The sequence below is a fragment of the Oryzias latipes genome, chromosome 3, assembly GCF_002234675.1.
Source record: "Oryzias latipes chromosome 3, ASM223467v1".
Taxonomy (NCBI): Eukaryota; Metazoa; Chordata; class Actinopteri; order Beloniformes; family Adrianichthyidae; genus Oryzias; species Oryzias latipes.
Window position 1 is genome coordinate 18194639 of NC_019861.2, and position 14275 is coordinate 18208913.

General features: G+C 38.0%; 1 protein-coding gene across 1 annotated transcript; it reads left to right on the forward strand.

Moving 5' to 3' along the window:
* The first annotated feature begins 265 nt into the window (after positions 1 to 265).
* LOC101166946 (transmembrane protein 178B) lies at positions 266 to 13750 on the forward strand. Its single transcript, XM_004067035.4, has 4 exons — positions 266 to 1047; positions 3972 to 4085; positions 10428 to 10565; positions 10746 to 13750. The coding sequence occupies exons 1-4, from the start codon at positions 651 to 653 to the stop codon at positions 10991 to 10993; spliced, it is 897 nt and encodes a 298-aa protein (XP_004067083.1). The 5' UTR covers positions 266 to 650; the 3' UTR covers positions 10994 to 13750.
* The last annotated feature ends 525 nt before the right edge of the window (positions 13751 to 14275 follow it).

Sequence of the window (14275 nt, forward strand, 5' to 3'; positions counted from 1 at the left end):
CTGCTCATCTCTAAGTACTCTAAGTACCACAAGTACTGATTACTCCTAATAGAACGTTTTTTTTATTTGTAGAAGTTACTCTGCTTCCATTTTTTATTGGATATGTTCTTAGAAAGTACAAAAAAGGACGCAAATTAGGTCATTTGTGATGTGAAACTTCAATCTGGTGCTTGAAATCAGAAAGTAAATGATCAATTTGTTGTGGAGATGATTGTGCTGTGATTCCTTCTGCCTGAACATGTCATCGTCTTGTTTACCGCATGGCAGGGATCTCATTCACGCATGAAAAATGACCACAGCTGCCACTTCAAACGGAGCAGATTTGTATGATTCTCTCCATGCCACAACAACCTGGAGGAGAGACAGCGCCACTACATCACTGCCCCTGCCTCCTCTCAGCGTTGGGAGCCATCCATCCCCTCTTCCTCGTCTCTGGTAGCAGATGGTGGGAACAGCGCAGCGTCCACCGGCCACCACAACAATAGACCGACGCACCGAGTCCAGACGGCGCGGGCTTCGCGGCATCATGTTCCCAGAGCGGGACTCCGCGCGCCGCCGTGATTGATTTCACGCGGTCCCCGCACCAGCATCTCGGTCACGGAGGAACCTTCTTGTGACTGTTCGGGCTCTCCGTTGCGCTGCATGGGAAGATGGCCGCTATGAAAATATTAACCAGCGCAGGGCTCTTCCTGGCTCTGTGCGCGCTGGGGCTCCTCACCATGGCGATCTGCACCGATTATTGGTACGAGACGGACGCGCGCAGGCACCGGGAGAGGTGTAAAAACTATGCCAACAAGCGAAACGACCCGGGCTACATCTACATTTCCAGCCATAACCTGCCCCTCCAGATGCCTCCAAAGAGCCTGGAGTGGAAAGGTAACGGCCCGGATGCTGCTCCCCTCATCAGGGGGAAGCGGCACTTTCTGGCCGCAGCGTCCGCCATGGAGTCTCTCTGCAGCCGGCAGTTCAATTCCACCATCTCCGGCCTGTGGAGGACGTGTCACCGGGAGGGATTTGACCTGGAGACCGACGACCTTATTTACAAAGGTAAACACCGGGCCGTGATGCTCACACCTGTGCAGAAACAAACACAGCATCGTCCCGAGGCCTCTGTCGTGCAAACGCTTGCCTTGTTTTGGAAGACTGCTCCCAGGATGCTTTTGTTTTGGAGGAATTTCGCTGTCCATGGTGCTAAACCACCAAGACAGAGAGGGGCCTTTGGCTGATATTCACAACAATCATTTACAGGGTTCATCCAAATGTTGATGCTGGTTTTGGGGTGACTGGACCAAAACACATTTGCTAATAAGCAGCAATGATCCATTAATCAGGCATCAATCAGAGTCTCAGTAATGAATGACAGAAGGTGCTGACACTGAGTGCAAACAAAACTGGTAAGATTAGGGCTGAGATGTTATTGTTCTGAACTCAGCATGCCCCCACATGATGAGGAGCAGAGTCCACTACACAATAGATCCTTTACATGCATACAAATCAGCGCCTGTCTCGCCATAATATGCATGACAACTTGTAATTAGAGGTGTATCAATTAATGGACTTAATCAATGCATCGATTTGTATTGCTACAATCCAACCAGATCAATCTGTCTGAGGCAAGTTGTTCATCAAATCAAACTATACCATCAGAGAATAATTTCAAAATGAAATTAATGGATTATATCCCGGAAAATACAATTTGGGTTCGGACACGGTAGGTTTATTTTACTATAAGATAATGCAGACAACACACATGTGGACAGCAAGAAATGATCAAGCCATCATTCCAGTCCAATGCATGGAAACATTTTAAATTAAGCAAAGATGTGACCATACAGTGTGGGAGAATGTTCTAATACTGTTCCGTTTGTATCATTTTGATGTGGGAAAACAACAACCTTATGAAGCTAAAATGTGAATGGATTTGACACTAATTCTGGTTTACTCTTTTGTTTGTACACATGCTTGTCATTTGTCCGTTTTTACTTTTGTGAAGCACTTTTTGATTTTTATTTGGGAACGGTGCTATAGAAATAAACCCATTTACCCATGATTATCTTGCAAGAAAAACAGGAATCTGGAAAACTTCACCTGCACTGTTCAGTATCCAGGTATTTACCTCTGAGTCACAGTTTTGGCTAAAGATGTCCTGGATCGAATTTGGGTCAGTTATTCGGATCATTCAAAATCAACCAATATCGACTATGACTCCTGTTAGCAACCACAAATTGGGATATGAATCAAATCGTTGTTAAAATGGATCGTTACACCTCTATCTGAAATAGTGCAGTATTTTTTAAATCCAGAAACACTGAAAAACACTACTTTTTACAACCAAAAAATATCTCAAATAAACCTTGAGCCACAATAGTACAAGTACCTATGGTGACATTGGTGTACATAACAGTACAAATATGATTTGTTTCCTCCTAATACTTTTTATTTGCTTTTCACTTTAAATTGTGTGATCTGAGCAACCAAAGAAGAGATCCACGATTAAATGTAACCACATTTAAAGTAGGATTGAATCTGATTATTATGATATCCAAGAAAAAAAAATCAAATGTTTTATGCATTTAAGCACAGATTTATTCAAAGTAAAGACTGTCGTCACATTTCTTTTGTCACTTTCATGCCTCAGTCCAGTAGTTTTCTTTAGTTTAAATATTGGTTCTTGTAAAGGAGCAATTAACATTACTCATTCTTTTTTTCACCTATTATTTATAATTGCTGCGGGGTACATTAAATTTGAGAACAAATGGAACAAAAAGAACTATTCTTTGAGCTAGAACCGCTTATACTTCATACACTGCAGCTAATTGAACTTCAAAGCTGACTGGGCGTTTATTTGGTTCTGGACTTATGTTTTCTAGTCTTAGTTTATACATTTTTTTAAATATGTTTGCAACAAAGCATGCCTGAGAAAGTCCAGCCAAACAGGATGCAGGAAAAACCCAAAACTGTAAAAGATTTAACTCCAGTAATAATTTAGGGCTTTATTTAATGGACTTTTAAAGCATACACGAGAAAAACACACATCTTGTTAAAAAAAATCAAGGCGATGAAGCGAATTAATATCACTTAAGAGAAAATCACCAAATTCTCTGAATAATAAGATAGCAGCCATCATTGCATTTGGTAGATTAACTTTATTCGACCTGAACTGTACACTAAGTGTGTTGAAACCAGTTTATGATGAGCTAAAATCTTAGAAGGTCGATTATTTAATGTAGGTAAAAGGTTAAGGGGACCTCGACTAAAACAGAACAGGAACTAACCACGGAAATACTTGTTTTCACATAAACAATGATGAATTGGGAAATAACAATTCCTACCAAACCTTTAATCACAAATTTGATCAAAACAAGTTTTAAAAATATACAAAATATCAGAGTTTTAGTTTGTGATGTAAAATCTGTGACCATTTTTAGGTTTTTAGAAACACTCAAACATTTGTTCCAATTGCTTTAGCAAAAAAGAAACACTTCTGTCCAGTCCAGGACAGGACAAGTTAAAAAAAAAAAAAAAGAAACACTTCACAAACATAAAACATATAGTTCTTTTCAATACAAGATACATTTAAGAAAATAAAACCATAAAATCCTAGAGAACAAGATGTATGCAACAATGTGAAGCCGTTTACTTTAAAATTTAAAATGTGTGTGTCAGTGCTTAGGAGAGGTAATTTATATTTTGCATTGTTTCCTAATACTCCTTAATTACTGCGTGGGAGTGTTGCAGATAAGGTTAATAGAGCTGGCTCTGAAATTAAAATTCAGTAAAGGTGGAGGATAAATCTCAGGCTGCAGAGCCATGTGTGTGCTCATACGTTGTGTTAATGTCTCCAAAGAGAGGCAAAGGTTGTGAGTTCAATTCTTGTTTCATTTTCTCTTGTGCGAAGTCTCAAACTTTTATGAAACTTTGAGGTTTTGATGCTTCGGTTATGACAGTCTTCCTCATTTTGTCTTCACCAGGAAAAATTCAGAGATGCAGTCCAGTCAAATATCACTACTCCTCGTCCATCCTTCCCCGAAATTTACCGACTGATATTACAAAGACCATACGACAGGATGAGTGGCACGCACTCCGTAAGTCTCATTCTACCCATCATTCTTTGTCTGAATTTAGAGACTGGGTCAAATGAATGTTAGCACTGTCAACTCCCAGGAAGGGGCTCCTGATTTAAACTCTGGCAGAGGCCTCTCCTCATAGAAATTACATTTTTCCTTCAGTTAATGAGTCAGTTATTCCTGAAATCTGGTTTCCTTCCACATTCCCACTCTCGTTAAGGTTTTTTGATGACTTAACAAATGTATAAGTGAGTGTGTGTTTTTTTTACCTGGAGCCAGGTCAATTTAGCAAGTAACCACTAGGTGGCTTGTTACAAAAGTAAGTCAGGCAACATTTACTCCAATGTGAAATGTAAAAACAGAAATAAACATACTTTCTCTCTGGTTCCCATACCAATTTATGTTTGTGCTGAAGGAGATGATGGGATGGGGGGCAAGTGTTTGAATGTTTCTGTGTATGTACTTCAATGTTTTCTTTCCATTTTTGTGTGTGAATGCCTGTTCTTTCACTGCAAGAATGTTTTATTTTATGTTACTAAAGTGCCCTTAACTGTTTTCACATTGACAGTGCTTTGAAAATAATGCCTGATTTGAAGTAGACATTGCATTTGAACAACAGTGCAGCCTTTTGATTGACAGGTGAATTCTTAGTCTTAGAACAGCTTTACTGGGTTTGTTCCCAAATGTATGCATTGGCTAATTTATTTACTTTTATTTTTATGTACACCAGTATGTAAATGTGAGGTTGTTACACAAAAAAATGAAAGGTCTTTTATGTTCAGAAAATGTACAATTCAACTTTTAGAGACAGAATGTAACAAAGGATCCAGCAAATTACATTGATTTTTAAATATTTTATTTGTACAGTGGTGCAGAAAAAAAGGTTTTTGGTCAATAACAAAGTTAACCTCAATATTTTGTATTGGAACTCTGGTTGGTAACGACAATTATTTCTTGCAGGTCTTCAGTAGGTTTGCACCACAGCTGCTATTTCAGGGTCCAAAAGAGCTGTGATACTTTGGGATTTTCACTGAGCAACATGAATGTTCAACTCCCTCCTCAGATTCTCTGTTGGATTGAGGTCCAGAGACTGGTTAGACCACTACAGAACGTTGAAATGCTTTTTATGTAGCTATAATGCAATTTTATTGAGCTATTTTTAAGTAGCTATAAAGCTGCCTTAAACCATGATGTTTCCCACCCCCTGCTTTACAGCAGGGGGGTCAAACTCATTTTCACTGAGAGCCACATCAGCATAGTGGTTGTCCTCAAAGGGCCAGATATAACTAATACATGTAACTAAATGAAATGAAGAATAAATGTAACTACTCCTGAATGTTAAATTACTCAATATTGATTTATTATAACTTTTTAAAGTGACGATTACAGTTTCATAGAAAACATATGTTTGCTTGTTACTCTAGCATAAATTCTTTTAAAATTTGTCCACTTATTAAAACCCACATAACTCCATTAATGAAGGATCAAATTGTCCAAGTGATGAAAGAAAAGCAACATAAAACTGAGCTAGAAAGAACATGTATTACACATGTAACATTTTTCAAAAAAAGGCTGCACACAGCCTTGCATCCGACTGATGGTTTGATGACAACAATTTGTCTGCATACACACATAAGACCTGCAAACATTGAATAATTACAGCTACACATAAATAATATGTAATCAACTAAATAACATTTTTCTTTTAAGGAAATATTGAACTTTTATGCTCTTGCGGGCCACATAAAATGACATGGCGGGCCACTTTTTGCCCCCGGGCCTTGAGTTTGACACGTGTGCTTTACAGTGAGTATGGTGCTCTTGGGCTGTAACTCAGTGTGGACAGATGTCTTTTATAAAAATAACCAGTTCAAACATGTTTTAACAATACAGGTAATTAGTGGAGGATAGAAGAGCTAGAAGAAACAGGTCTGTGAGGACAGAATTGTTGCTTATTTGTAGGACAGGGCATACAAATAGGCAACAGACTAATAGGGTATATCCGGCCTGCCAGATGGTTTAATCTGGCCCAATCGTGAAGAGAAAAAAATTATAAGTATCGTTAAAAAAATCATATTTGTAGCCCATTCCTGTGGCGAGTTATGTTTTGTGCCGAACGGAGCTGAATGCAAAACCAGTGTGCTTGATATGTAATCAATAGGTCACAGTGCTCAAAGAATATACTATTCGATGCCACTATGAGACTCACCATAAAGAAAAGTTTCACTATTTGCAGGGGCGGTTGACAAAGAGAACATTAACAAAGTATTAGCTGGACTGAAAAAAACAACCATCTGCATTTACTCCAGCCGTGACGTCAGTGATGGAGCTTATTCCAAACAAGTTGGGGGAAACATCCAAACCATTCGAAAAAAATGCATGCCAAAGGATACAGAAGTTGTGTGCCCCAAAAAGCAGTTGACCTTTCCAACATAAGTCTGTCAAGGATTACGATTGCAGATACAAAATCTCTCAGGAGACCTGGGCAGCGAAATGAAGAACAAGAATTCAGAAATGTACTGCATTTTCGGTCGCTATTGATAAAAGCACTGACATCACAGATATTTCACAGTTGTGCATATTTATTGTATTTAATTGTATTTTGCATTCTTGAATGACTTTGTGAAATGTGTTGCTGCACAGGATTTGAATCCTGATATTGATGGCCTGGTGAAGGCCAAACAATGTCAACTTTCAGGATAGACAGGGGGAGAGAAAATTGAGGCAAAAAACAAAAGCAAAGCTACAGCTGACTAGTTGAACATAGGATATTTTTGCTACTGGTCTGGCACACTTGAAATCAGATGGGTTGAATGTGACCCCTGAATCAAAATGAGTTTGACACCCCTTTTGTAGGAGCTGAATCCTTAACTTCTGCACCATTATGCAAATACATTCTTAAAAAATTATACAGTGTGATTTCCCGAATTCTTTTTTACATTCTGTCTCTCAAAGTTGAAGTGTATCTATGATGAGCATTACAGACCTCTCTCATCTTTTCAAGTGGGATATATACATACATAAAAGGGTTTCAACAGGTTTGTTTGTAATAAATAACCCTGACCAGCTTTTACCTTGACAACTGCCTCGTCTTTACATCACAACATAGACTCAACAAGGGGGTTGGAAAATTACACTGACATGATAGAAATATTCTGATCCTCCAGAACTTAAAGCAGTTCAAGAGCCCTAATTGGAGGTAATTGGTGCTATATGATGCGGTGCATTATACTGCATGAAGTATTCATCAGAAGATGGCAACTCCATGGGTATGGAGTGGAAGATATGATCAGTAACAACACTGAACAAGACTTCCGAGTTAAAATATCACTTAGTTGGTACAATATAAGTACAAGATGCTCAAACCACCATCAGAAGTAGGACGGAATTAATCGACTGCGGTCCATCTTTGCTAAACGTTCTTGAAGTTTAGCATTTTAGCATCACTTTTATGTGTATGTTGCTTTTAACTAATTGTTTTTTGGGGTATTCAATTTTTAAGTTCCATTATCATGAATCATTCTTTATGTTCTTGTTTCAAAATAACATGGCATTTTAGTCCACACAATTGAAGTTCTTTGAATATTATTTTTCACATTTCTCTTTGTTGAGCCTAAAAGTTGTTGTTAAGAAAAGTCCTTGAATTGACTAAAGCTGTCCTTGACTAAAGATGTAGATTTCATCTCTAAGAAGGAGCTTAAAGACCCACTCTGATCATCTTTTAATCTATTTTAAAAGTATTCCCTGTGGTCTTTTAGTTATGATTATGCCGTTTTTTAAAAAGCGCCTCACAACCCCAGCCTAACATTAGCGGTGCAAGAAAAATGGCGAGCGGAATTGGAGCTATCCAGGCACAGATGCCAGCTCAGACGAGGAAAACAAAGACGTTACATGGATCTAGTCGTCTACATTTAGATGTATCGGAATGGAGCCGGAGCATGGAGCTTCTGGCTTGCCGTAGTAGTTTCTACGTCACAGCTAAAAGCTTTTTCCAATTTCATTTTTTTTTTCATCTGCTCCTGATTCACAACAATTTGAATAAAGAAATACTCAGAAATGCAGTTTTAAGACTAGTTTTCTAAACACATGTCCTCCATCATCAGAAAAATGCAACAATATCACCAAAAACAAAATTTTGGTTGGAGTTGATCTTTAAGCAGTTACCAAGGACTAAATGTTTTATTTACCATAACAACAGTTTCTCATAAATTTAAATAAGCTGTTAATTTTACAAAGTTTTATTTTAAATAACACCATTCAGGTAATCTTAAACACATGGTATGTGTGTGTTAGAGAATAGTTTGTTATATTGTTGTTAAACTCCATAGGTTTGATGCAGCAACATTATGATTTTGTATGTTAAGCTGATTTTAATAAAGTAGAGATTGTTTGGGTTTTCATTTTATCTTGGAAATAAAATCTTTGAAATTCTCCCACTTTCTGTTTTGGTTCATTTAGTATCTCATTTCTCTGAAGCCGGCCACATTTGCTCTATTTGGCTGATTTCCGCAGACAGTTCATCAACACACACTTGGTCAATTTTTGCGTGGACTTTTTATCTAATGTGAGTGATTTGGTGTCACTGCAAACTGCCCATGATAATCTATAATTCATTAGCTACTCCAGCACTTTATCATACATTTCCTGTCTGTAATGGTGGTGCAGATCAGGGTTTAATCTATTCAAAGAATGCTCTTTCTTTGTCAGTTAAGCCTCCCAAAGGTTATTTTTTTCTTTTATGACAAATAGCCTGTTTTGTGGATTGCATTTGTTTGGCATCAGTCTTTTGTTTCCTTTCAGAGATTAAAATTGTATTTTTGAATTGAAGTGACTTGAGTCCTTTTGGTGGCTTGCTGTAGCTATACATGCTTAACCCATGACGATGTCAGAAAGGTCTCGTCCACAATTTTGCGAATAAAAGTATTGGAGTCATTTGTCAACCTATGTTTAAAGTCAGTGTGGAGTTATGGTGATCCCTATATTGGTATGTATGTAAGACTCAGCTGGTAGAGCACACTCACTGCTGCTACCAGTCTGAGTTCAAGTGTGACCTATGACCATTCATTAAACTTTTATATGCCTTTGCTACTGTTTTATATTGCAGCTCAACTTTCATTAGAAAAAAGTGTCCAAAATATTTTTCAAATGAAACCTAGTGTGACAGCTGTCTTTGTTATTAGAGTGCATCAATGCAGATTTACATATTTACTTAAGAAAATCACATTTGAATGGTTGCTACATGCACTCCAGTGTTTAACATGCTGTTAAGATTCAATTATAAATAAAAAATCAAAAGGGATAAAAATATGTTTTCAATCCATTTATTTGGATGTGCAATTGCCCATTTCCTGTCATAAAGTTTGTCTAACATTTGTGACATTTAGAAATATAGATAGATAGATAGATAGATAGATAGATAGATAGATAGATAGATAGATAGATAGATAGATAGATAGATAGATAGATAGATAGATAGATAGATAGATAGATAGATAGATAGATAGATAGATAGATAGATAGATAGATAGATAGATAGATAGATAGATAGATAGATAGATAGATAGATAGATAGATAGATAGATAGATAGATAGTGCAGCAGGTTTATTAGCTCAGCTAAAAATCCACAAAGCTGTATCAGAGCAATGACGATCATGGGAGCATCAGAGAAAGAGACTGGGGTAGTCGGGATTCAGGCAAGATCCGGGGCAGGCGGCAGGCAAAAGGAGTCAGAGACAAAACAGGGTCAGGAAATCAGAAGATCAGGTCTGAATATAACGCTCAGTAATGAAGGGAGAATGTCACAAACAATATTTCGCACTGATTGAGGCTCAGTACAGTGCTTATTATACTGTGAGTGATTGCAAATGAAAGTCAGGTGTGTGGCATCCATAACTGTGTGCTGGGATTGATGGGAGATGTAGTGTGGTTAGAACTCTGGAGATGGTTCCCGCCGATGACCATAAGGGGAGACAGAGCTCTGACTTCTGACACTGGATCACAGGGTTGCTGGAGCCTATCCCAACTACTTTTGGGCGAAGGGTACACCCTGGACGGGCCGCCAATCTGTTGCAGGGTCTTGATTAAAAATAATATGTAAAAATTGTAGTTTTGTGTTACTCTGTTGTAGGGCTCATCTGTTTTTTTTTTTTTGTTTTTTTTTTTGGTGATGCTTTGGTTGCTTTAAAGAATAGAAATTTTGTTATAACATAATCTGGATGAGAGCGAATCTTCACAAACAAGTGATGCTTATCTAATAAATACTAACACAAACAAATATTCAGCTTTTAGTTACCTAAAGTTTACGTTTTTAAAACTGCAAATGTTAGTAAATGTTGTGACGTTTCTGTTTCAAATTGCAGATCTACGAAGGATGACGGCAGGCTTCGTAGGCATGGCTGTTTCCATCATTCTTTTTGGTTGGATTATTGGAGTGCTGGGATGCTGCCAACAGCATGACCTCATGCAATATGTAGCTGGGCTACTCTTTCTCATGGGAGGTACGGTTGAGAGCACATAAACCAACATCCACCACTCAGCAACAAATAATTTTGTCAAATGTTCCGTGTTTGTTGGCAGATGGACAATTGAGATTCATAGTAGATGTCAGTAACACACAAACATTTTAGAATCAATCAGGAGGGCTTCTGAATGACTATATGTGTCTTCTGCTTCAACAGGAACGTGCTGCATTATCTCTTTGTGCACTTGCGTGGCGGGAATCAACTTTGAGCTGTCCCGTTACCCCCGCCACATGTATGGCCTCCCCGAGGACATTAGTCATGGCTATGGCTGGTCCATGTTTTGTGCCTGGGGGGGACTCGGCCTCACATTGCTTGCCGGCTTCCTCTGCACTCTGGCTCCTTCTCTGAGCACGCCTGCTCGCACGACGACCCACAAGCCGAGGCAAGAGAACGGAACAGTGTGACACAGGCGTGTCCAACCCACCAAACGCACAAGCCACACCCTTCCAACTTTGATGTTTAACTCTAAAACTGTTTGTCGTCAAACTACCATGTCACAACACCGCCATTCTCCCCCTCGCAATGTTCAGCGTGCCTGAGTAGTGACGGGAGCAGCAAAAGTCGAGCTCCTAACATCTGATTTGAAAAACCTCGGAGGGACCTGCAGAAGCATCCAGAGTGACAAACACAGCAGCATCTGAGCGGGGAACAAACAGGACTTTTTTCTTTCAGTTTTTTTTGCCATCTGAAGAGGACTGTTTTCTCAGAAGTGAATTTGTCTCAAAATGGTGCTTTTTTTTAAAAAGAAAATTACACGAAGCCACACTCACTCCAACACACAGGACACACTCGAGCAGTAGCATCTGCTTATGCACACGAGCTCCAGAGAGACCATGAGGGAAATCCTAAAAAAGAGGAAACAAATAAACAAACAAATATCAGGTCCGAGTGTCCTGTCAGCAGCTCTAATTCATTCAGTGGTGTGTCGATGTTTGAAGTAAACAAAAAGTGCTGACAGTGACTCTTTACTGCTTGACTTTGGTGAAGCACAATAACAATAAACATTAGCGACAGTTTAACGTGTACAGTCTCGAATGGATCTTGCAGAGTGACTAGTGAGATAAAAAGAGTAAATCTGCCTTGAAAAACAAATTGTATTTGTACAAATGCATCTGTGTAGAATTAACTCATTGTTTGTGTAAAGTTTTTTTATTTTTTTTTATTGTTAAGGTCTTTTTTTCCCCTATTGTCAGCTGACAAGTCAAGATTTGAAGACACTTCAGTTTGGAGTTCAGCAAACAGAATTGTTTTGATTGAATAACTTGAAAAAAGCATGACATGTTCCGTGACTATATGTCGCTGTGCTTTAACTACCCTGTCAGTCAATTTTTGCTGCACCAAACACTTGAAACTTGAGTTTGTGGAGGATCTGCCTACTTTTAGTGGCAACGATTTGTATTTTTCCCATGACAGCGACTGAGCAGTTCATGATGAGATACAGAGTTAGAGATAGCACTGTTCAAAAAGGAGACAAAAAAGATCAAAGAACCAAAGTTTCACAATGTCCCACTAGCACATTTATCAGTGAAACTATGGCTGCTTGGACATGGGAAAGATAGGTTTGCCTAGTCAAAACTATATTTATTATTTAAGTAGCAAACTTGTATTTTGAACTATTTTGAATTGTGAGTTCCTCAAAAAACAAAAACTGCTATTTGACTTTAAAATCCCAAATTTTGTGGAGAAACATCTCTGTCTTCATACGACAAGACTCAAATTCATCATTTTATAACATGTTGAAAAAAGCACAACAATTTGACTGCCATAATTCTCTCCCCAAACAGCTTAATTTTTTTCTTTTCTTTAAATCCTCACTCAAGAGACCCATTTTGATCCCTGAAGTCAAATATTTCTAAACTAGACAGTTCAGTTTTAAAGGGTTATTGACGCCAATCAAGTTCAGCACAAAAGATGAGACATTTTCTATTGAATAAGCTAGCAACTCTTGGGGGCATACTCTAAATATTGTATTTGAAAACATAAAAAAAAACACTTGAAAGTTGAGTGTAGCTTGTGTCTTCAAAATATTCCATAGGTAAATCTTTGATTGTCCTGGCAACAGCTTTAGGCGATAATACCAACAGAAATGTTGGTTATAATTTCATTGTCATGAGTCGGAAGTCATTTATTTTGAAATGACAGAATTCACCACGAGTTAATGATGTGTTTATATGTAATGATTGCCTGAGATAAATCAGGAAATATTTTATCAACTATGTCCTTTAACTCTCTGAGAAAATAACAAAACAAAACAAATAAGGTATTGTTGTGTGTTAACAACACTGTGTGATGTTTGGTCCTCTCACCATCACCATTAAGAAAATCATTTGAGGCATGAAATTTTCAATGTCTTGTTGAATCTTTGCACTTTGCTCCATCTCATAAAGTCAGTGAAGCCGGGATGTGTAACAGTTATACACTGTATGCTTGCAGAGAGAGACAAGTGCAAATGCTGGCCAGTACAACTAAATTGTGATGTGTTTTCACAAAGAAATCTTGATAAAAGTCAATATTCCTGGGCTCTTATTTTGAAAAGAATCAGACAAGAAATTGTAGGAAACCATGAACTTAAATTCTAGACAAAGGTGTTGATAAGAGCAGTAAAATGTATTATGTGTACTTGATGCAAGTGTGTTGTGAAGGCACACAATGTCGAGACTTTTTTTTAATTATTTTTTATGTGTGTATCATTTGGAAAAAGTGATATTTTAAGTACTGATGCTCCATTAGGAGAGGTCCAAAAGTATTACATACTGAACCTTTAAGTTACATATTTTCCCCTCTGTATTTGAAGATTAAAGTTCCTGGTTTGAAGTCATAAATCAAGCATTTAGAGAAAAAAAAGAGTTGGAGGGCCCTTCATAAAGGGGGGGCTTCCTGTTTCATGAGAAACATTGTACAGAGTGCAGAGTGAAATGCCCTGCAAAAATGTCACAGTTGAGAGTGGCATCTGTTTCAAGAGCACGTCTTTTTTTTCTCCAAGTCATTTGTACTGGGTGCATCCACGTCAGGTGTTGTGTGAGGATAACAAAGACATTGCAGTCTTGCATGATCTCATTCAAACTAGTTTCTTCAAAAAGGTATTGAAGAGAAAAAACAAATGTGTGTCAGTTTTTCATTAATTTATTTTATTGAAAATAAAATATGTAATTACTACTATGCTTTGACTTGCTGTCTCTGTGCTTTCTCCTCTCAGCCACAGTATTCACTTGCAAAGTTGCATACTTGTGATTAATGACTACAACAAAAAAGAACTTTTGTTTTGAAAAATTCAGCGGGATCCCACTTGTGTGAGGTCAACGAGGAGTAAAACTGAAGGCAGATATCCAGTAAATGTTCACAGTGAATTTGCAAGAGATGAAAGCAATGATCAAAGCGGCAGCACACTGCAGGGGAAAGCCATGCTTTTTTTGTTGTCACTTAGGACATGGTGCCATCTAGAGGGACGACTTGATGCTTTGCATCAGTCTGATGGGATGTGATTGCTTCCTAAAGGCCTTTTCTCACTTCAATCAGAATATTGAAAATGAGAAGGCAGCTAGTGTTGCATTTCAATTAAATGTTGTAAACTGTCATTCAGGTTCGTTTTAATGTGGTTTTTTTAAATGAATTTCTAAAATGTTATTCAAAACAGAAACTGCAGCCCTGCTATTACAAAGGCACATGAGACACTGAAATGTTTACCT